The 21,277-nt window shown below is 43.5% G+C and overlaps 1 protein-coding gene across 1 annotated transcript in view; it reads right to left on the bottom strand.

Moving 5' to 3' along the window:
• The window catches only part of ASIC2 (acid sensing ion channel subunit 2), a 354,556-nt gene that overhangs the window by 14,852 nt on the left and 318,427 nt on the right, over positions 1 to 21,277 (bottom strand). Inside the window, exons 4-7 of the mRNA XM_043963140.1 lie at positions 9,713 to 9,863; positions 8,542 to 8,598; positions 5,790 to 5,943; positions 3,256 to 3,347 (exon numbers count right to left, since the gene is read on the bottom strand). Of these exons, the coding sequence (XP_043819075.1) occupies positions 3,256 to 3,347; positions 5,790 to 5,943; positions 8,542 to 8,598; positions 9,713 to 9,863 (454 nt within the window). The remainder of the gene's footprint in view (positions 1 to 3,255; positions 3,348 to 5,789; positions 5,944 to 8,541; positions 8,599 to 9,712; positions 9,864 to 21,277) is intronic.

The raw sequence follows: 21,277 nt of genomic DNA, 5'->3' as shown, positions 1-21,277 counted from the left end.
CTCACAACCACCTTGTGAAGTAGGTCTTATTATTGTCCCCACTTTATAGGTGAAGAAACAGAGGCTGAGAGATGTTAGATGATATTCCTGGGGATATACTGCTAGTAAGTGTCTGAGGCAGGATTTGAATTCAGTTCTTCCTGATTCCAAGTCTGGTGCTCGATCTGTTATGCCACCCAGAATAGAAGATGGGAGCACTGGTAATGAGATGCCCACCTTCCCCTAGTCCTGCTACAATGGAGGAGAGATTTCACTGTCTGTTTTTGTTCCTGAATTTCAGTATACAGGCCTAGGTCAAGATAGAATGGTAGATAGTGGCAAAAGCATGGGACTGGGATGCTGACCCCACAGTCAACCAGCTGTGTGACTTTGGGTAAGTCTTCCCCTTCCCTCCTCCTTTTCTCCTACTGCTTCCATTTCTCCTCTTGTAAAGATGTGAGTCTGATTAGGTGATCTCCGAGGCATCTCCTAGCCCTGATATTCCATGATGCTCTGTTCCGGAGAATGAAAAGAGCCTTCAACCTTAGACATAGCAAACAGGCTCTTGATAAATACTTGTTAAGTCGAATTGACTGGAATTCACACCGGGAGACGCCGATACAGTAAAACCTCACTAATGTGAGGTCCATTGATTTAGAATCTGGGGTAATTCAATCTCAGTTCATTCATTCCACACAGCTTTTAAGTGCCTACTGGGTGCCCTGTATTCGGTAAGATACAAAGACAAACGAGGCAATTTTGTATGAGCAAAACATATAAAATGCTTTCACCCACTGAATTTTTAGGGTCTCAATCAGATTAGAGAATTTCAGGCTAGAAACAACAACTGTTTTTACATGGCTTCTTTTCCTGCTATGAACTCCAAGCTGTATAGAGAATAATAGTCATGGTGGAAGGAACTAATCTGGAAGTCACTGGACCTCAGTTCTAGTCCAACCAGCTGTGTGGCCTTAGACAAATCAGTGCCCCTTTCTAGGCTTAGCTTCTTCCTCTGTGAAAGTGAAAGGATAGATTAGATGTCCTCCAAGGGCATTCCTAGCTCTGACATGCTATGCTCTAAAATTCAATGTTCTAACATTCTATGTTCTGAGGCCTCTTCCAGGGATAACATTCTGTGTTCTAACATCCTATGTTCTAAGGTCTTTTCTAGTTCTAGCATTCTTCTAACATGTTTTAAGGCCTCTTCTAGTGCTAGCATGCAATGTTCTAACATTCTAAGTTCTAACATTCTACATTCTTTTTGGGTGGGGGGTGGGGCAATGAGGGTTAAGTGACTTGCCCAGGGTCACACAGCTAGTAAGTGTCAAGTGTCTGAGGCTGAATTTGAACTCAGGTCCTCCTGCATTCAGGGCCAGTGCCCTATCCACTGTGCCACCTAGCTGCCCCTAACATTCTACATTCTAACATTCTGTGTTCTAATATTCTATGTTCTAAGGCCTCTTCCAGGGATAACATTCTGTGTTCTAAGGCCTCTTCTAGTGCTAGCATTCTATGTTCTAACCTTCTATATTCTAACATTCTGTGTTCTAACATTCTATATTCTAACATTCTTTGTTCTAAGGCCTCTTCCAGGGCTAACATTCTTTGTTCTAAGGCTTCTTCTGGTGCTAACATTCTGTGAAATTCTCCTGAAATTACAGAATCCTCTAATTTATCATGTTTTTAATTCTGGTATGTTTTGCTACTATAAATAGGCACAGGTCTCTGATATCACACATTTTCTGGGGGCCTGTGACAGGAGGGAGGAGCCTGTGTTTTGAGTCTCAAATGGTCCTTCTTTCTGGACCCACAGAAACCCTGGGAACTTATGTATTCAGTAGGTGCTATCAGACCTTACAGCTTCCAGTGAGAGAGGTCAGAGCAGGTGGCCGGGTGGGGGGGAGGGAAGGAGGGTCATTATTTTGCCTTTTGCTGGGTAACTCTTGCCACACACAGCTAACTGGGGCATTATGGATATAGAGGGTCTTCATAGGTGGGAGGCATAACCAGTCTGCTCTTCCTGCCCCCTCCTGCCTTCTCCCTAGCTCCTGCCTCCTAGCGACCCTTCTCGGGGGGCTACTATTTTTCCCCCAGCTTCCAGAACATTAATTTGGGAGTGAAGCATCACAGGATCAGAAGGACTTGATTTCAAATCCTACCTCAGACATCTACTAGCTGTGTGATTCTGGGAAAGTCACAACCTCTCAGCCTCAGTTTTCTCATCTAATATAATAATACCAATTCTTTTTTGGGGGGGTGGGGTGGGGCAATGAGGGCTAAGTGACTTTCCCAGGGTCACACAGCTAGTACATGTCAAGTGTCTGAGGCTGGATTTGAACTCAGGTCTTCCTGAATCTAGGGCTGGTGATTTATCTACTGCGCCACCTAGCTGCCCCTGTCTAATATAATAATAATAACACTTATCTTACACGGCTGTTGTGAACATCAAATGAAATAATGTATGTAAAGTGCTTTATAAACCTAAATCACTACATAAATGCTAGCTCCTATTATTATTGCAGAAGAAGAAATAGGCCACTAATGGCAAAACAATTTACTCACCCAAGGTCATGTAATGAGTGGCCTTGGGTAGAGGTTGGACATGATAGCTGAGGTCTCCTGAATCTCAGGTCATGCTATTCCCATCACAAAACACAGCCCTTCTCTTTTTTGTGTTTGTTGGGTTTTTTGGGAGGTAATCAGGATTAAGTGACTTGCCGAGGGTCACACAGTTAGTAAGTGTCTAAGGCTGGATTCAAACTAAGGTCCTTCTGACTCTAGGTCCAGTGTTCTATTCGCTGTATCACTTAGCTGCTCCCAAATCCCTTAGTACAGAGCCTGCCTCACAGCAGGCATTTAATAAAAGCTTGTTGACTGACTGGCTTAGAGATAAAACACAAAGATATCCTATTTCGGGGACTGGGAAAACATAGTGTGAACTTCATAGAATATGAACCATTCATTCATAGTGCTATCTAAGGCTTATAAAACTTTTCCCCCTCCTTTCAAGTGAAGCATGCCCATGTCAATTATTCCCATTTTATAGATAATGAAACTGAGGTTCACAAAGGTTAAGTGACTTATCCAGAATCACATAGCTGGGGAATGTTAGATCTAGGTTTAGAACCCAAATCTTGTGATTCTGGGCCCAGCACTTTCAGTGGTACCACTTGGCAAGACACCAAAGAGATCCCTGCCTGCCCACACCGTCACTACCCACCCACCTACAGCTCTGGTGAGATTTTTAGAAAGACATGAATAGTATCTCTGACTTACCAAGTAAGGCTGCGACTTCATATGCTTTCTTCTGCTCAATTGTCTCATAATTGAGTGCTTCAAAAAATATATCCAGAACGAGAATGTTCTCTCTGTTGAAGGAATATTTAGAAGCTTATAAGCAGGCAGAACAACTCTCTTTTCTTCTTTTCCATCCCTAATTTTCCTTTATTCCTTTATCTTTCTTTCCCCTATTCCTGCCTGATCTGGCCTCCAGGTCCCTGATACTCCACGGAACTGTGTTCTCAGGATCAGAGCTGGGATTAGGGGTAGGCAAGATGGGCACCTGGCCTGGGTGCACAGACAGGGTAGGTTCATTGAGAGGGACACTTTTGAGGGTTATTTTTCATAAGTGCACACATTTTTAATACCAAAAAATCCCAGTTTCTACTTTCTGTGGCACATGAGAATTTACTCTGTGAGACGTCAAGACTCTTTAAGTGGGACAGCAAGGGCTGAAAGCTCTTTGTGGATGATAACATACAGGGGGCAGCAGTGCTTTGTCCCAGTCTGCTCTGGAGGCACATGAGCTCAGCCTTACTTAGGCTGCTCATGGATCATGTATCTGCCACAAGTCCTATTTTGTTGTTGTTCACTCATTTTGGTCCTGTCTGACTCATCATGACCCTATTAGGGGTTTTCTTGGTGAGGCTACAGGAGTGGTTTGCCGTTTTCTTCTCCAGCTCATTTGACAGATAAGGAAACTGAGTCAAACAAGGTTAAGTAACTTGCCCATGGTCACACAGCTAGTCAGTGTCTGAGGTCTGATTTCAACTCATGAAGATGAGTCTTCCTGACTCCAGCACTTTATCCATTGAGCCACATAGCTGTCCACAAGCCCTATAACTCTCTTATTAATCCCCCCCTCTCTGCTGGGAGTGAAATGGAATAATAATGATAGTAACAACTAGCATTTAGACAGTGTTTTAAGCTGTGCAAAGAGCTTTATAAATATTAACTCATTTTTCCTCATAATACCCTATGAGGTAAATATCATCATTATTATTTTATGGATGAGGAAAGTGAGATTCAGAGAAGTTACATGACTTGCTTAGGGATACACAGCTATAAATATCTTAGGCAGGATTTGAACTCGGGTCATCCTGACTCAAAGTCTAGAGTTCTACCCACTGCACCACCTAACTGTATTCAGATGTTGGGACTTGGAACTACATCTCCCATCTTCCTCCAAGCATCAGGCAGAAAATGCCTAGACTCTTCCAGGGAGGCTCCTCATGTCTGGGGCTGTATTTAAGGAGCATGAGCAGTCCTGATTTGGGGAGGAGGCTGGGAAAAGAAAGGTGTGAGGTTGGGAGGGAGCTTCTAGGGGAAATTAATCCATCCTGTTTTGCACTAGGAAGCAGACAAGGCATCAAGACACATCTCAGCAGTCAAAGTAATTGTGCTCCTAGAGAATATCTACAAAGCAGCAGGGCTTGGCAAGTCCTGCTGTTTTTTCTCTCAATAGAGTCTGCTTGCAGGGAGATACAAAGCACATGACTCCCAATGGTTGTAGTTATGTCAGAACAAAAAGGATTCCAGGTGGGAGGGGGAGTGGATCACCACTTCAGAGGATTCCAGGTGGGAGGGGGAGTGGATCACCACTTCAGAGGATTCCAGGTGGGAGGGGGAGTGGATCACCACTTCAGAGGATTCCAGGTGGGAGGGGGAGTGGATCACCACTTCAGAGGATTCCAGGTGGGAGGGGGAATGGAACACCACTTCAGAGGATTCCAGGTGGGAGGGGGAGTGGATCACCACTTCAGAGGATTCCAGGTGGGAGGGGGAGTGGATCACCACTTCAGAGGATTCCAGGTGGGAGGGGGAGTAGATCACCATTTCAGAGGATTCTAGGTGGGAGGGGGAGTAGATCACCATTTCAGAGGATTCTAGATGGGAGAGGAAGTGGATCACCACTTCAGAGGATTCCAGGTGGAGGGGGAGTAGATCACCATTTCAGAGGATTCTAGGTGGGAGGGGAAGTGGATCACCACTTCAGAGGATTCCAGGTGGAGGGGGAGTAGATCACCATTTCAGAGCCCCCTGGAGGCTGGTTGGTGACATGATGCCTTAACAGCCCTTGGGAAGCATCACAGTTTGGAGCCAGGAGACCTTTGTCAGTTACTAGCTGGGTGACCTTAGCTTCTTCATCTGCAGAGTGGGAATAATGATGTTTACACTATATGCTTCACAGAGAACACTTCATAAGCCTCAATTTCTTCAGCGTGGGAACCCCATACACCAATGGAGATTTCAGCTGCTCCATTAATTAGTAGAAAGTTAAGTGACTTATCCAGAGTCATACAGCTTGTGTCATCTTATAAACCTTAAAAGACTAAATATATGTGAATAATCTGTCTCACCTTTTTTGAGAACAAGGGTGCCATATTTCTTGATCTAACATTCTCCACCGTGAAGGAAGATTTATTTTCAGTGTCCCTTCCCATCAGTGTCTGTACCTGTACCCCTTACCCCTTTCCTATCCCACCTACCCTCTCCCTATCCCATACATTTTCTTCATCCATTTTACTCACGAGATATACTTTTCTGACTTGTTAAATTTCTTCTCGAGATACTTGGCCGAAGTCTTGCTGGGAATCTTCACCATGGAGAGCTCCTTATTATAGCGGGTCAGGTTACAGGGCGTCCTGCAGAGACAGTAATTACTGTCCTTTTCAGCAAGTAGACCTGGGGATGAGAGAGAGGCAGCACTCAGTTCAAATGGTGGTCACCTACTTAGTTTGAATACTTCCAGAGGTGGGGAACTCACTATCATGTAGGGTGGGCTGTGGCCTTCCATTGTTTGTGAGGACTGGAGCTTGAGGGCTCCTGGTCCCCCGAGGGATGCTTTTTATCATGCATGCATGCTCACCCTTGAGATGCCATGACTCCTAATTCTTTCTCTGTCCATGGCTCCTTGAGAAGCCCTCCACAGACTCTATTTTCCCATCTCCAAAATGGGCCCTCTTGTTCTACAGGGAAACAACTGATTCCAGTATATCAGAACTCGATGCTGCAGTTATGTTGAGCACCACTGCATAGGAAATCACTTCAGGAATCTTAGAGCCAATAAGTCTTGTGGGCTTTTGTTTCCTCCTATCCTTTTAGCTTCTTGCAGGGGGAGTGGAAGAGAGACAGTTCAAGTTAGATTTACCCAACAGGAAGCTATGCTTTGTGGCATATGGTGCCCATGAACCAAGTGACAGATGCATTAACCACTGCTCTCATCTTCAATTTTTCCCCTTTCTTTCCTTCTATTTCTATTCTCCTCTGTTTCAGTTTTTTTTTAGAAGATCATAATAAGAGCTGGTGGGAATTTACAACCCCCTCATTTTACAGATATGGAAAATAAGGTCCAGAGAGGGTTCAGTGATTTGCCCAAGGGCATGAAGAGGCAGGATTTGATCTCTGGTTCTTTCATTCCAAATCTAACACTTTTTTCTTGGCACCACACTGTCTAGTCCTTTGGGTAGTGTGGATTCTATCAGACTCTTAATTCAGAAAAGTTTCCAGATCTTTGCCAACTGTTGTTTCTTCTCCCTTCACCCCCCAACCCTGGCCACACAGCAGGCTCCCTGCTGCTCTGGGGGGATCAAAACGTGAGTCCAGAATCACCTCCCTCTGGCTTCTAGCCACTCAGAAGTCTCCTCTGAAGCTGCTAAAAAGAGTTAGACATTACTTAAAAATTCTCTCTGTTCATATGTTTGCAAACCGCTTTGTGAAGTGCTGGGCGAGGCTGCTTCCGAGAGGCGAGAAATTCGGGGCCAGGGCTGGATTGCTCGTTATTTCTCCCAGCAGGCTCCCTAGGCGCTATCATCATTATTCCTGCCTTTCCTGGGGCCTGGACATGTGCCAGGAAGGCCAAGGCTTTGGGCCATGGGACCTTAGGTCATATAAGATAACCGGGATGGAGTCCTCTTTGTGTTAAATTAATCAGGGAAAAAGCAGACTACTTCTTCATAATGTGCCATCATTAATGTCTGAAGGTGACCCTACCTACCATCAGTAAAGCTTGTGACTCAGAATGCATTTTTCTTTCTCAGTTTCTCATTTCTCCCTCTACTCCCTGTCCTCTGTTTCTTAGTCTTCTCTCTTCCCACTGATCCTCTCTCCATCCCCTTAGCCTTCTTTCTATTCCCCAAATCTGTATTTCCCTTCTCTTAATTTCCCCAGCATCTCTCTATTCCTATTCTTACATCAGTCTTACACATTACTCTTCTCCCATACCTCTTTCTACTCCCTATCTTCTCTCCTTCCCCTAGTCCTAACTTCATTCTCCATGTTCTCTTTATTCCTTGGCTCTCTCTCCACCTTTGGGTCCTCACCTTACTTTCCACTTTCTTTCCATATTCTCATCCAAAGCTTCTTAAACTATGGATCATTACCTCATATGGGGTCCCATAATCGAATGTGGGGGTCACAAAATTTGGCAATAGTAAAAGGTTATGTATACCTGTTTTACATACCTTTATGCCCAGGGTCAAGTAAGAATTTCTTGGGTGAAAAAGGGGTTGAGAAAGGAAAAAGTTTAAGAAACCCCATTCTAGCCTTTCCTCTTTCTGTTCCCTGTTCTCTAACCAACCAACTGACCAACCAACCAACCAACCGACTGACCAACTGACCGACCGACTGACTGACCAACCAACCAATCAACCAACCAACCAGATAACTAACTAACTAACCAACTAACCAACTAACTAACATTCTCATTTAGTTCATTCTCTTCTATCTCCTGGTCCTTTACCTTCTCGCCATAATTTCTTTCTATCTTTCCATATGCTAATACTAATTCTATTTCCCATCCTCTCTCCATTGTCTTGTCCTGAATTCACTGTCTAGCTCATGGACTCCCTATCCACTGAGTTTTCTCCACTCCCCATTCTCTCTCCATCACTTGGCTCCTGGCCTTCTCCCCGCTTGCCATCTTCTGAACCTCAGTTCACTATCTAGCTCATGGCCTTCTCATCTGATGAGTCTTTTCTACTCTTTATTCTCTCTCCAACACATGGCTCTCTATCCATCTCTGGCCACCTCTTTCCACTCTTCATAATCTCTATCCCTTGGCTCTCTCTCTATTCATTAACTCTCTCCTCATTCTCCATCATCTCTCCATCTCCTGACCTTTTCCCATTCCTCTCCCCGCCTCTTCTCATTAACTTCTTTCCATGAGTTTTGTCTCATGGAAAGCCCAGATACTTAGAGCTGCTATCACTTTCTGGCCACATCCCACTGTTACAAAAGGAGGGGAATCTCCTCTGAGAGAAGTAAGGAAGTTGGAGTACTGACCTAAGGCTGGCTCCGCACACTCCTTGTGCTGTTCTGGGGTACAGAAAGGGGCATCCCCTGCATGGACAAAAAACAGTGGTAAGATAGCTCAGGAACTCTCATGGGAGTCTGTCCTTGTCACTGGACCATTCAGAGAAGAGATGAGACTTTTCTTAGATTGCACAATTAATAAGCAAGTGAGGAAGGAGAAGAATGTGGTTTATAATAACAACAACAACAATAATAAATAGCAAATCACATTCCTATCATGCTTTAGGGCATGGTCTTTAATATTTGTTTTACCCTGAACTACTTTGAAAGTCTGGTGAAACCTATGGACCCCTTCTCAGAAGAATGTTTTTAAATATCATAAGAGAAAATGCATAGGATTACAAAGGAAACCAATTATATTGAAATAAAGTTATTAAAATATTCCAAGTTAAGAACTCCTGCTTTGCAGCCTATGGGGGAATTTATATACTACCTACTATGTGCCAGGCACTGTACTAAACACTTTACAAATATTATTTCACTTGATCCTCACCACAACCCTGTGAAATAGGTGCTGTTATCCTCATCTTAAAGTTGGGGAAACTGAGGCAGACAGAGATGCCATAGAGTCATACAGCTAGTGTCTGAGACTGGATGTGAACTCAGGTTTTCCTGATTCCAGCTGAGTGCTCCTTCCACTGCATCACCTCACTGCCTCTACAAAGTGCTTCTCCCTCTCCCCAGTTCCTCCCCCAATTACAAATCTTAGTATACTTTTACAAATGAATCAATTTTTGACTTTGTGTCCCTGGTTCCTAGCACGGTGCCTGGCACATAGTAGGCATTTATTAAGTGCTTGTTGATTGGGTGGTTGCTTTAAGCTAAGAGCCTCTGGGCATCAGCCCAGCCATGTGGATTAGCTGCTAATAGACTGGCATTTTGTCTGGAAAAAAAGGAAAAAAAATACAAGAAGCAGGATGTTTCCAACTTATCTGTATGTTCAGTCAGTGTCCTGGCATGATGGATTCGATTTTCCTATTTGTCCGATGTTTTTGTCTTGTACAGGCATAGACTTTGATTGGCAACAACTTGGGGGCAAGAAATCTGGGCTGCCAGGAGTTCAGGGAAAGACTTGAGGTGACATCAGGAGGCATAAAGCCACTCACTCCCCATCCTGCCATGGCCCTGGCATGTCACTGACCTGGCATGTGAACCATCCGACAGTTACAGTTCTCCACAATGTAACGGGTTTCACAGTCAATCCTACAAGCTGTGATACTGTAAACAGGAAAAAAGTCGAGTCCCATCTCTGAAGATCGGCATTCTCCCCAAGGAGGGGGCAGGTATGTGAGCTGGAAGAGAAGAAGGAAATAGACACTGGTTAGCACAGGGGCCAAAGGTGTTTTCAGGACCTGAGGCTGTGTGGGATATTATGGAACCCATGTTGGATCTGGAGTCAGAACAAATGGAGAGTTCAAATGCCATCTCTAGCAACTACTGGGATGACCAGACATGAGTTATTTAAGCTCTCTCAGCCTCAGTTTCCTCACCTGTAAAATGAGGATGTCTTTGTGAGGCTCTAATGAGATAGTATATGTCAAGTGTTTTCCAATGAGAATGGAAGCCTGTCATGAGTGGAGATCGATTGTTTCATTCTTCATACTCATATCTCCAGCACCTAGCTCAGTGCCTGGCACATAGTGAGACTATAATCAATTCTTCTTGGTTGACTGACTGATAGATACTTAAGTACTACGGAAATGTCACTTATTCCTATTAGTTGGGAGACTCAGTGACTTTCCCAGGTCACCCTGGCAGTAATAGCCAGAATTAGAACACAGATTTTCTGATTCGAAGTCCATCGGCATATCCAGAAGACATCTAAGGAAGACCTCCAAGCTGGGTAGCAGAATTTCATCAGATGTGATGACTTGCCACTGCCTGATCTCGAGAAAGTCCAAATTCCTTAGAGTGGCATTCAAGGCTTTCCTCTTAGTCTAGTTTCAATCAACCTTGCCAACCTTCTCCATCACTATTCCCCTTTCTTTTATCTTTTGCTTTAGCCACCTGACTCATTTTCTTTTTGGTCTCAGGAACCTTTGACACCCTAAAAATTATAGGGACTCCCCCAACAGCTTTGTTTATGTGGGTTATATCTATTGATATTTACCATATTAAAATTTTCAGTGACATTTTTTTTGTGAGGCAATGGGGGTTAAGTGACTTGCCCAGGGTCACACAGCTTGTAAGTGTCAAGTGTCTGAGACCGGATTTGAACTCAGGTCCTCCTGAATCCAGGGCCGGTGCTTTATCCACTGCGCCATCTAGCTGCCCCCTACCATATTAAAATTAAAATGTCTCAGTATTATTATGAAAAGTTTTGCCCTCATGGACACCCTGAAAGAGTCTTAGGGACCCCCAATGGTCTCCAGCCCCCAGCATTTTGAGAAGTGCTACTCTAGAATATGTAACATACCCCGCCCTGCCCACACCTACTTTTGTGCCAGTGGTCTGGGGCCTCTGATTGAGCTCTTTTCCTGGAATGTGCCAGCTTCTGCACTGCCAACTCACAGACAAAACCATAAAGACTTGGGGCAGCTAGGTGGTGTAGTGTATTGAGCATCAGCCCTGGAGTCAGGAGGACCTGAGTTTAAATCTGGGCTCTAGATGTTTGGCATTTACTAGCTGTGTGATCCTGGCTGGGCAAGTCACTTAACTTTCATTGCCTAGCAAAACTAACCAACTCAGCGACACTTACAAATTAATATATATTAACATATCATATATAGAGAGAAGTTTTTATTGTATTTTAGTTTTTGTCAATTGACAAGCATTTAATAATAGCTAGCATTTATGCAATATTTTAAAGTTAGCAAAGCACTTTACAGAGGATATCTCATGTATGTGCTATAATATGCCCCATATAATAGATGAGGAAATCGAGGCTGAGAGAGTGTAGGTAACTTGTCCAGGGTCACAGGGCTGCTAGTATGTGCAGCTGAATTTAAACTTCTAATCTTCCTAATTCCAAGTCTTGCAAACCACATATCTAGATGAATGAGGGATTTCTTTTTCCTTTCTCCCATCCATACTATTCTCTTTTCCTCCCATGGAGAAAACAAATTTGTTTTTGTTGAGTTATTTCAGTTGTGTCTGACTCTTCCGTGACCCCATTTGGGGTTTTCTTGGCAAAAATACTGAAGTGGTTTGCCATCCCCTTCTTCATATCATTTGACAGATGAGGAAACTGAGGCAAACAGGGTTAAGTGACTTGTCCAGGATCACACAGCTAGTAAATGTCTGAAGCTGGATTTGAATTCATGAAGATGAGGCTTCCTGACTCCATGCCCAGTGTTCTATACATTCTACCACCTAGATGCCCTAAGAAAATAATAGTTAGCTTTTATATAGCACATTAAGGTGAACCTCATAGGTCACTGTTGTCATCATGGCTAGAGGATTGAACTTGGAAATAAGAAGACCTTGGTTGAAATCACTCCTCAGATATTTATTAGCTCTGTGACCCTGGGCAAGTCACTTAATCCCTTGAGACTCATTGTCCTAATTTGTAAAATGGGAATTATAAAAATTGTACTGACTTCTCAGGGTCAAAGTGAGGATTGAATGAGATAATTTTATCTGAAAGGCTTTGAAATGTTGACCCTGGTATGTGGTAGTCAACTGTTACCTGGGAATGTTGATAGTTTTTAGTTCCAGCTACTTTTTTCTCAACTAACCCCCTCCTCCCATAAAGCTGCTGGGGACACCAAGGAAGCCATCTGTCATCTCCTGGCCATGGGAATGAGATTTTCTAGGTTGGCACTGGCACATCTGAAACTTTAAATGCATACCAATCATATCGTGAACACCAAAGCTGAAGACAGCTGGGTCTCAGCCCACAGTAGGTGCTTAATAAATGTTGATTGACTGATTGATTGATTGATTGACCATGGGCGGGCTACTCAATTGCTTTGAGAATCTGTGTTTTCCTCTGCCAAATGTTTTACATCTTATTAGTTCAATCAATCAACTAACCAACCAACAAGCATTTATTAACTGCCTACCATTTACCAGGCACTGTGCAAAGCACTTAGGGATGCAAATACAATGAATGAAAGAATCTTTCTTCTAAAGGAGCATATGTTCTCATGGGGAAGACAACAAGGACACATATAAATACATAGAGAATAAATACAAGTAAATTCAAAATAGTTAACTACAAGGAAGCTAGGTGGCTCAGTGGATAGAACACCAGCTCTGGAATCAGGAAGCCTCATCATGAGTTCAAATCCAGCCTCAAACACTTACTAGCTGGGTGACCCTGGGTGAGTCACTTAACCCTGTTTGCCTCAGTTCACTCATCTGTCAAATAAGCTGGAGAAGGAAGTGGCACACCACTCCTATATCTTCACTGAGAAAACCCCACATGGGGTCATGGAAGAGTCAGACACAACTGAAAAATGACTGAACAACGACGGTTAAATACAAAGCAGTTTTAGAGGGAGAGCACTTAGGGACAGGAATAAGAAAGTTGTGCTTGAGTGCTCCCTGGAAGCATCGGACAGATCCTATGAGGTAGTGCTGAAGGGGGAGGGCATTCTAGGCACGGGGGATAACCTTGGCAAAGGCATGGAGATGGGATATGGCTAGCATTTGTGAGGACCAGAGAGAAAACCAGTTTGGTAGGACTGCAGCCTTCTAAGACTTGCCCCACCTTTGGCCATCTGGTTCTCAGTTACAGTCTCTCTGTAGGGGCCTTCCCCGCCTTTCTGTTCTTGTTGACAAGCCACTGCAGCTCTTTTCATTTGTTTCCTCGAGTGATCCAAGTGCAAACTTTCAATCTGGCTCACCCAGATGGAGGGGTTGCTATCAGAGACTGAGTTTATGGGGCTGGTTTTTATTCTGATGTTTTTATTGCAGCGTGTGGGTTGATTTAAGCAAGGCTACAAAGGATGATATTGTGTTTGCTTCTGGAGGCTCCTTTCTGACATCCTGCTCAATTAGGACAAAAACCAAATCCATCAGTGAATAATGGAGGCATCCATGGTGAGCCAGTTAGGACCGGCACCTTGGGAGCAACTGTCTCACGTCAAGATTTATTTCCTCAGAAGAAGCCGCAGACCAGCCCCCGCTCTGCCCCGTTGGAGCATTTAATTTATGAATTAAAAAGAGTGGAGACTGACCCAGCACCAGAAAGTATGGTTGAACATAAATCTTTTTGCACTGACTGAGGCTCAAGGAGTCGCTGACCCAGCAAGTCTTGGTAAATCAGAAAAGGATTAAGGAAACACCTAGTCAGTCATTGCTCCCCTGTGATGTGCCCTGGGTGCCCAGAACAACAAAAGGGGAGAACACCAACAAATGGTAGGGCCCCATTGATATTATAAAAAGAGTTTTTGTTTCACAGATGGATTCTAGGTTTCTTTAAGCAGCAATTTACCTATGGGCAGTTTAATATTTGAGGTCTTGAATGATTTAAACTGTGACCCACTGATCGATCAATCAGAAAGTAAGATTAAATATCTCCAGGGATGGCAAATGGGAAAACAGCATTTGTTTATAGAAATTCCATTTACACAAAGCTTGGCAAGAAATCACCTTGTGGTTTCTTAAGTCTGTTTTGTAGAGGAGTCATCATGGTACAGTAGAAAGGACGCCAGTTTTGGAATTAGAGGACCTGAGTTCAAATCTCACCTCTGGGGATTACTACTTGTGTGATCTTGAACAAGTTATGTAGAATAGTTGGAAATCAGTTTCCTCATCAGCAAAATGGCAGAGGTAGACTGGATAAGCTCTAAGTTTCTTTAAAAAAAATTTTTTTTTTGCAGGGCAATAAGTGACTTGCCCAGGGTCACACAGCTAGTAAGTGTCAAGTGTCTGAGGTCGGAATTGAACTCAGGTCCTTCTGAATCCAGGGCCAGTGCTTTATCTACTGTGCCACCTAGCTGTATAGACTGACTGTGTGACCCTGGACAGATTACCTTGACCTCTCAATAAGTTGCAGAGAAGATGATGACCTGAACTGGTCTTCTAGGAGCTTTCCATACTAATGAAACCAGAGGTCCTGTGCCTAGTTTATAGGAGTACATGTTATTTCTCCCATAGAACATAAGCTCCCTGAGGGCAGGGGATATTTCATGTTTGTCTTTGTCGCCCTAGAACATGCAACATAATAGGTGCTTTAAAAATGCTTGTAGAATAAATAATGAATCCTTCATATGAATTGACAGTGGCTTGTATCGTGCTGGGTGCTCACAATATTTTACTTATTTAGAATCTTATTATATATTTTACTAGTTGGCTGCATTATTGTTACGATGATTATTGAATAAGGCTTATGATTTTATTGGTATATGGAACTCCAACTTAAAGGCACTGTTTTGGGCAATGAGAAGTTAAATGATCTGCTCAGGTGAAACAGTATTTGTCAGAGGGAGGATTTGAACTCAGGTCTTCCAGGCTCTGAAGCCAACTCTCACTATCCTGTTAGGCCACTTCTCTTGGATGTATTTTTAAATACCTTAATTATCAGGGCCAAGCCTATTAGAGCCCATTGAAAGCCTAGATGAGCTTGGGACCAAGTCCTTCTGTCTACCCTACATCCCAATCCTTTCTCTATCCTATTCTGTTCTTATCTTGCATCTGTGAACCCAATGTCCTCAGCTTTGCTGCCTTAGACTGATCCCTTCGTAGGCTTTGACCTACTGGTTTCTCAAAACAGCTGCAACTCCCAGACACTTTTATCCCCATCAGCCTCTGTTTGATCAGTTCCTCTTCTTGCTACCCTGTGCCAAGCACCTGAACCGACTTGGGCTGTGTTGAGTCTCTCCCACAGCTGACATGTGCTGCCCCCAGCTGGGCCCTGGCTGCTCCAGTTATGCAATCAACAGTACTTATGACACCAGGCACTGGCTAGCATCCCTGGCTCTCTAGGTTTATGGAGATAACTATGGCTGTTATTACATTTTAGGCCCCAGACTTATTGGCTGGGGCTGTGCAATTACCAGGAAAACCAATGGGAAAAGAGTATTTCATTTTTGCAAAGCAAAATCCTTCCCTTCCCCCCATTCCTTTTCACCACTAAAGGTTAAAGTCATTTGAACTATGCATAGAAAATGCCTGTAATTGATGTTACTCTGAAAGTGTGGGAAACCACTGTCAACCTGTCTCATTCATCGCTACCATATTAGGCTTCATCAGGGTAATGAAGGCACAGGAGCCAAAGAAGACGATGGTAACAATAACTACCATTTACATAGCACTTTACAGTTTGCAAAGTACTTTACATATTATCTCATTTGATTCTCACAACTACCTGGCCACGAAGATGCTATTATTATCATCCCCACTTGGCAGAAGGGGAAACTGAGGCTGAAAGAAGCTAAAAAGATTACACAGCTATTAACAGTCTAAAGCTAGATTTGAACTCAGGTCTTCCTGATTCCATCCCTACTGCTCTATCCACTATACTGCTTAGTTTCCTTATCCTTTTCTGTGGGGATAGGGTTTTGCAGAAGAGCCCAGAATATCCAGGGATCACTTTGGTGCCCCTGAAAAGGAAGACCCCAAACAGAACTAAGAGAGCCCCCTGGTTAGTTAACATTCTGGTTTGTCCACTGGGTTGGGGTGAACAAGGCATTGCAGTTATTTTCTCTAAATAGCCCCTTGTCAGGTGTTAAGTAACCTATTTGGAATCAGTCTTTCCAAATAGAGCAGACTTCACATTAATCAAGGTAACGAGGTAGCATTGTAACAGATATTTCTTATCCCTGAAATCAGAAGACCTCAGTTCTAATCTCAACTCTGACATTGTGTGTCTTTGGCAGGGCAGCTAGGTGGCGCCATAGCGCACAGAGCACCTGGTCTGGAGTTAGGAAGACTCATCTTCAAGAGTTCAAATCTGGCCTAGGACTCATTATAGCTGTGTGACTCTTAGCAAATCATTTAACCTTGTTTTCCTCAGTTTCCTCATCTTTAAAATTGAATTGGAGGGGCAGCTAGGTGGCGCAGTGGATAAAGCACTGGCCCTGGATTCAGGAAGACCTGAGTTCAAATCCAGCCTCAGACATTTGACACGTACTAGCTGTGTGACCCTGGGCAAGTCACTTAACCTTCATCGCCCCACAAAAATAAATAAATAAATAATAATTAAAAAAAGAGAAAACAAAGAAAATTGAATTGGAGAAGGAAATGGCAAACCACTTCAGTATCTCTGCCAAGAAAACCCCAAAAGGGGTCATGAAGAGTTGGACATGACTTAAAAATGACTGAACAACGACAAATCAAATCTGGTGCCTCAGATGCCACATCTGTAAAATACTAGACTATACTAAATACTGGACTACGTGACTCTGAAGGCTCCTTTCTGCTCTTGGTCCATGATCCCTTTTTAAATCAAAATCACTTCCAGCACCCATCAACTCTCATGGTGTTACAAAGGAATTAGTAGGTGTTTCCTGAGCTAGCCTGCCACAGTGGAAAGAGCACTGGCTTTGGAGTCAGAGGACCTGGGTTCCAGTTCTGCCTCTGAGGCTTACAACCTGTATGAACTTGGGCAAGTCATTTCACTCCTTGAGCATCAGTTTCTTTATCTGCAAAACAAGGAAATTGTACTAGCTGTTCTCTGAAGTCTTTTCCAGCTTTCAATCAATCCAGCTTTTGATTCAACCTTGTGCCTCAATGAAAATTGAAGTCTACTCTTTGCCTTTAAGGAATTTGTAGCCCAGTAGAAGGAGACATCTCCATTCCAAATGTTCTTATGTGCCGACCTGTGGTGGAAGGCCAAGCTTGTTCTGGTCTGATTGGCCACAGGTGGCCGATACTTTGACCTCTACATAGTGATGTTATTTTGCTCCTCTCTGACTATGAAGGACAACAACTGACCAATATGTGACTCAGTGGTCCTAAAGTAGGCACTTGTGTTCTTCTTGGCATCCTTTCTAGGTTGCAAAGTCTAGGGTTTTGCATATGTCGGGGCCAGGGGGAGCTTTATATACACTGTGTTGAATGATCCAATGGTGTACACTGTCCTGGTCATTGGATTAACACAACACCAACAACTGATCAATCAACAAGCACTAATTAAGTATTTACTATGGTGCCAGGCACTGTACTAAACTGGGAATACAAAGGGAAAAGTGAAACAGTCCCTGTCCTCAAGGAGTTTACTCTCTAATGTGGAATGCCTACACACACCTATCTATACCTATATCTTATCTATAGGTATATAAATGTCTATCCATCTGTTGTTCAGTTGTTTCCATTTCTCCATGGCCTCTTGTGGGGTTTGCTTGGCAAAGATCCTGGAATGGTTTGCAATTTCCTTCTCCAGTTCATTTTACAAATGAGGAAACTGAGGTAAATAGGGTGAATTGACTTGCCCAGGGTCACACAGCTAGTAAGTGTCTGAGGCCAGATTTGAACTCAGGAAGATGAATCTTCCTGATTCCAGATCTGGTACTCTATCCACTGCATCATCTAGCTACCCATCTAAAGATACATAAGTATTTGTAGATATGTAATAACCTACATATGTCTCAAATAAAGATAAACAGATAGAAATAAGATACATAAATAGTAGATGGAAGGTAATGGGAGAGGGTATTAGCAATGGCGGGGGTGTGGGGGGGGAGGGGCTAGGAAAGGCCTCTTGAAGAAAATGGCCTTTGCAAAGAGTCTTGAAGAAAAGCCAGGGTTTGCAGGAGCCAGAGGGAGAGCATTTCAGGTATGAGGGACAACCAATGAAAAGGCAGGGAGGTGGGAGATGACATGTCCTATGAGGAGCAGCAAGTGAGCCAGTAAGGCTAGTCCCTACTATGCATGTAGAGAAGTAACATGGAAGAAACCTGAAAAGACAGTAAGAGACCAGGTTGTGAAGAGCTTTCAATGCCAAATCAGAGTTTATGTTTGATTCACAAGAATACAACATGGGCTACCACATTCAGTTTAAGGATGAGAATCCCCTAACCCGCCTGCTTTCTCTCTCATACAGCAATGCGCAGTCCATCTGTGCATTGCTAACAGTCCATTATAATTACATTTTCATCTGGATACAATTTCCGGGACACGTGCTATTGATGCATTCAGCAGCATTGTTAACATTTTCAGCAAACTACCTCAGTCTGTCATTTGTGAAATGTTGAGGGGGAGAAGTGTTCTTCTGACAATGCTAGCGGAAGAGTAGAAGCGGCCATTCATGGGCCTCCCAGGGGGCTCCTTGGGAGCCCCAAGATCATGGGTCTCTGCTGACAGCATTGTTCTTCCTGGCAAAGGGAAACCTCATCCCACCTATAGCAAGATGATGTTAAAGATGTCATGGACATTAAACTCCTGTTTATGTGACAGTGGGTGCTTTCCACTCCTTAGTACTACGAGGAGAGGCTTCAAACACTCCAACAGAATGTAAGCAACTTGAGGGTAGGAACTGTTTCCTTTTTGTCTATGTATTTCCAGAACCCAGCACAGTTCCTAGCACAAAGTAGGCTTGTAGATTGATTGAAAGTGTCCCAACTCATTCCCATTCCAATAGAATATAAAAACTCTTTGTGGATAGAGCACCGGCCCTGGATTCAGGAGGACCTGAGTTCAAATCTGACCTCAAACACTCGATACTTACTAGCTGTGTAACTCTGGGCAAGTCACTTAACCACAATTGCCTCACCAAAAAAAAAGTTAAAAAAAAAAAAACACCTCTTTGAGGCCAAGGACGATTTCACTCTTATCCATGTATTGTTCACTCATTTTCAGTCATTTTTGACTCTTTGTAACCCCTTTGGGGTTTGCTTGGCAAAGATACTGGAGTGGTTTGCCATTTCCTTCTCCAGCTCATTTGACAGATGAGAAAACTCAGGCAAATAGGGTTAAGTGACATGCCTAGGGGCACACGGCTAGTAAGTATCTGGGACTGGTTTAGAACTCAGTTCTCCTGACTCCAGGGCTGGCGCTTTATCCACTGTGCCACCTACCAACCCATTTAGGGAATTAGAGGAGACTTTCATTAAGGAATCAGACAGGCTGGTAATCTGTAAAGCTATAGGTCTTTATTGTAGTCTATTTCAAATCACACAAGGCATGACCCAGTACCTAAACTAAACACTTTGGGGAAGGGGCATCAAATAATCAAAGACTTGGCTTTTTTTTCCTGGTCACAGCAAACCCTCCATATGCACAAGTGACCCCATTCCATCTCTAGCAGAATGCCCCCTCTATTATCCCTTATCTTTCAATAATCTCCAGTCTCTCCCTATCTACTGGCTATTTCCCCAATCCTCAAAGAATCCTCATTTGACCTTCCCTTCCTGCTAATTATTGTCACACATTTCTCTTCCCTTTTGTGGCTAAGCTCCCTAAGAGTTTACAATCTATAATCTCTTATGGTTTTATCTACAATAAGCGACACCCCCTTCCTTTCCTCTCACACTCTTTTTAACTCTTCGCATCCTGGCTTCTGCCCTCATCCTTCAACCAAAACTGTTCTCTCCAAAGTCACTAATGGGAAGGGAAGAGAAGGGCATAAGCTTTTATATAGTGCTTATTATGTGCCATGCACTGTGCTATAGCGCCTTTTACAAACATTATCTCATTCGATCCTCACAACAAGAGGTTGTTGTTGATACTAGATTGGTTTGCCATTTCCTTCTTCAGTTCATTTAACAGATGAAGAACTGAGGCAAACAGGGTTCAGTGACTTGCCCAGGGTCACACAGCTAGTAAGTGTCTGAGGCCACATTTGAACTCAGGAAGATGAGCCTTCCTGATTCCAGGTCTGGTGCTTTATCCCATGTGCCACCTAGCTGCCCACCCTGAGAGGCAGGTGCTATCATATTACAACTAGGGGTTGCTTGGTAAGGTCACACAGCTAGTAAATTTCTGAGGCCAGATTTGAACTCAGGTCTTCTTGCCTCCAGGCCCAATGCTCTATACATGTACGGTGCTGCCTGGCTGCCTAATCTCTCTCTCTCTCTCTGTCTCTGTCTCTGTCTCTGTCTCTGTCTCTCTCTCTCTCTCTGTCTCTCTCTCTCTCTCGGTGAGGCAATTGGGGTCGTGACTTGTCCAGGGTCACACAGCTAGTAAGTGTCAAGTATCAGGCTGGATTTGAACTCAGGTCCTCCTGACTCCAGGGCTGGTGCTCTATCCACTGCGCCACCTAGCTGCCCCTGGCTAATCTCTTTATTGCTAAATCTAATGATCTTTTCTTAATTCTTATTCTTCTTGATCTCTGTGAAGCCTGACACCATTGACCATTCTCTTCTCCTAGATATTCTTTTCTCTAGATTTAAGTAACACTGCCTTATCCTCATTTTCCTTCTGTCTGATAAATATTTCTCTATCTCCTTTGCTGGATCTTCATCTACATATGCCCCTGACCATGGAGGTCCCCCCAGTGCTCTGTCCTGGCTCCTCTTTTCATCTCCCTCACTTAAGTGATTCATTCGCTTAGTGATTTCATCAGTCTCCCTGTTTTAAATGAACATCTTTCTGTAGATGCCTCTCAGATCTACTTACACAGCCCCTAACCTCTCTTCTGACTTCTAGTCTTGCATGTCATATATTAGACATCTCCCACTGGATATCCCATAGACATCCAGTGGGGGATGATAGCTTGGGGAAGGGCAGAGTAGAGTGTGATATCCTTAGATATCTGAATAGCTGCATCTAAAGCACAGGAAGGATTATATCCATTTGCCAAAAGTAGTTGGAAATTGAATTTTCTAACTTTCTAAGCTTTCTAAAAATTAGCATTGTCTGGGGCAGCTAGGTGGCGCAG

This window comes from Dromiciops gliroides, chromosome 4 (assembly GCF_019393635.1).
Source record: "Dromiciops gliroides isolate mDroGli1 chromosome 4, mDroGli1.pri, whole genome shotgun sequence".
NCBI lineage: Eukaryota > Metazoa > Chordata > Mammalia > Microbiotheria > Microbiotheriidae > Dromiciops > Dromiciops gliroides.
This window is presented reverse-complemented; position numbering and strand designations above follow the sequence as displayed.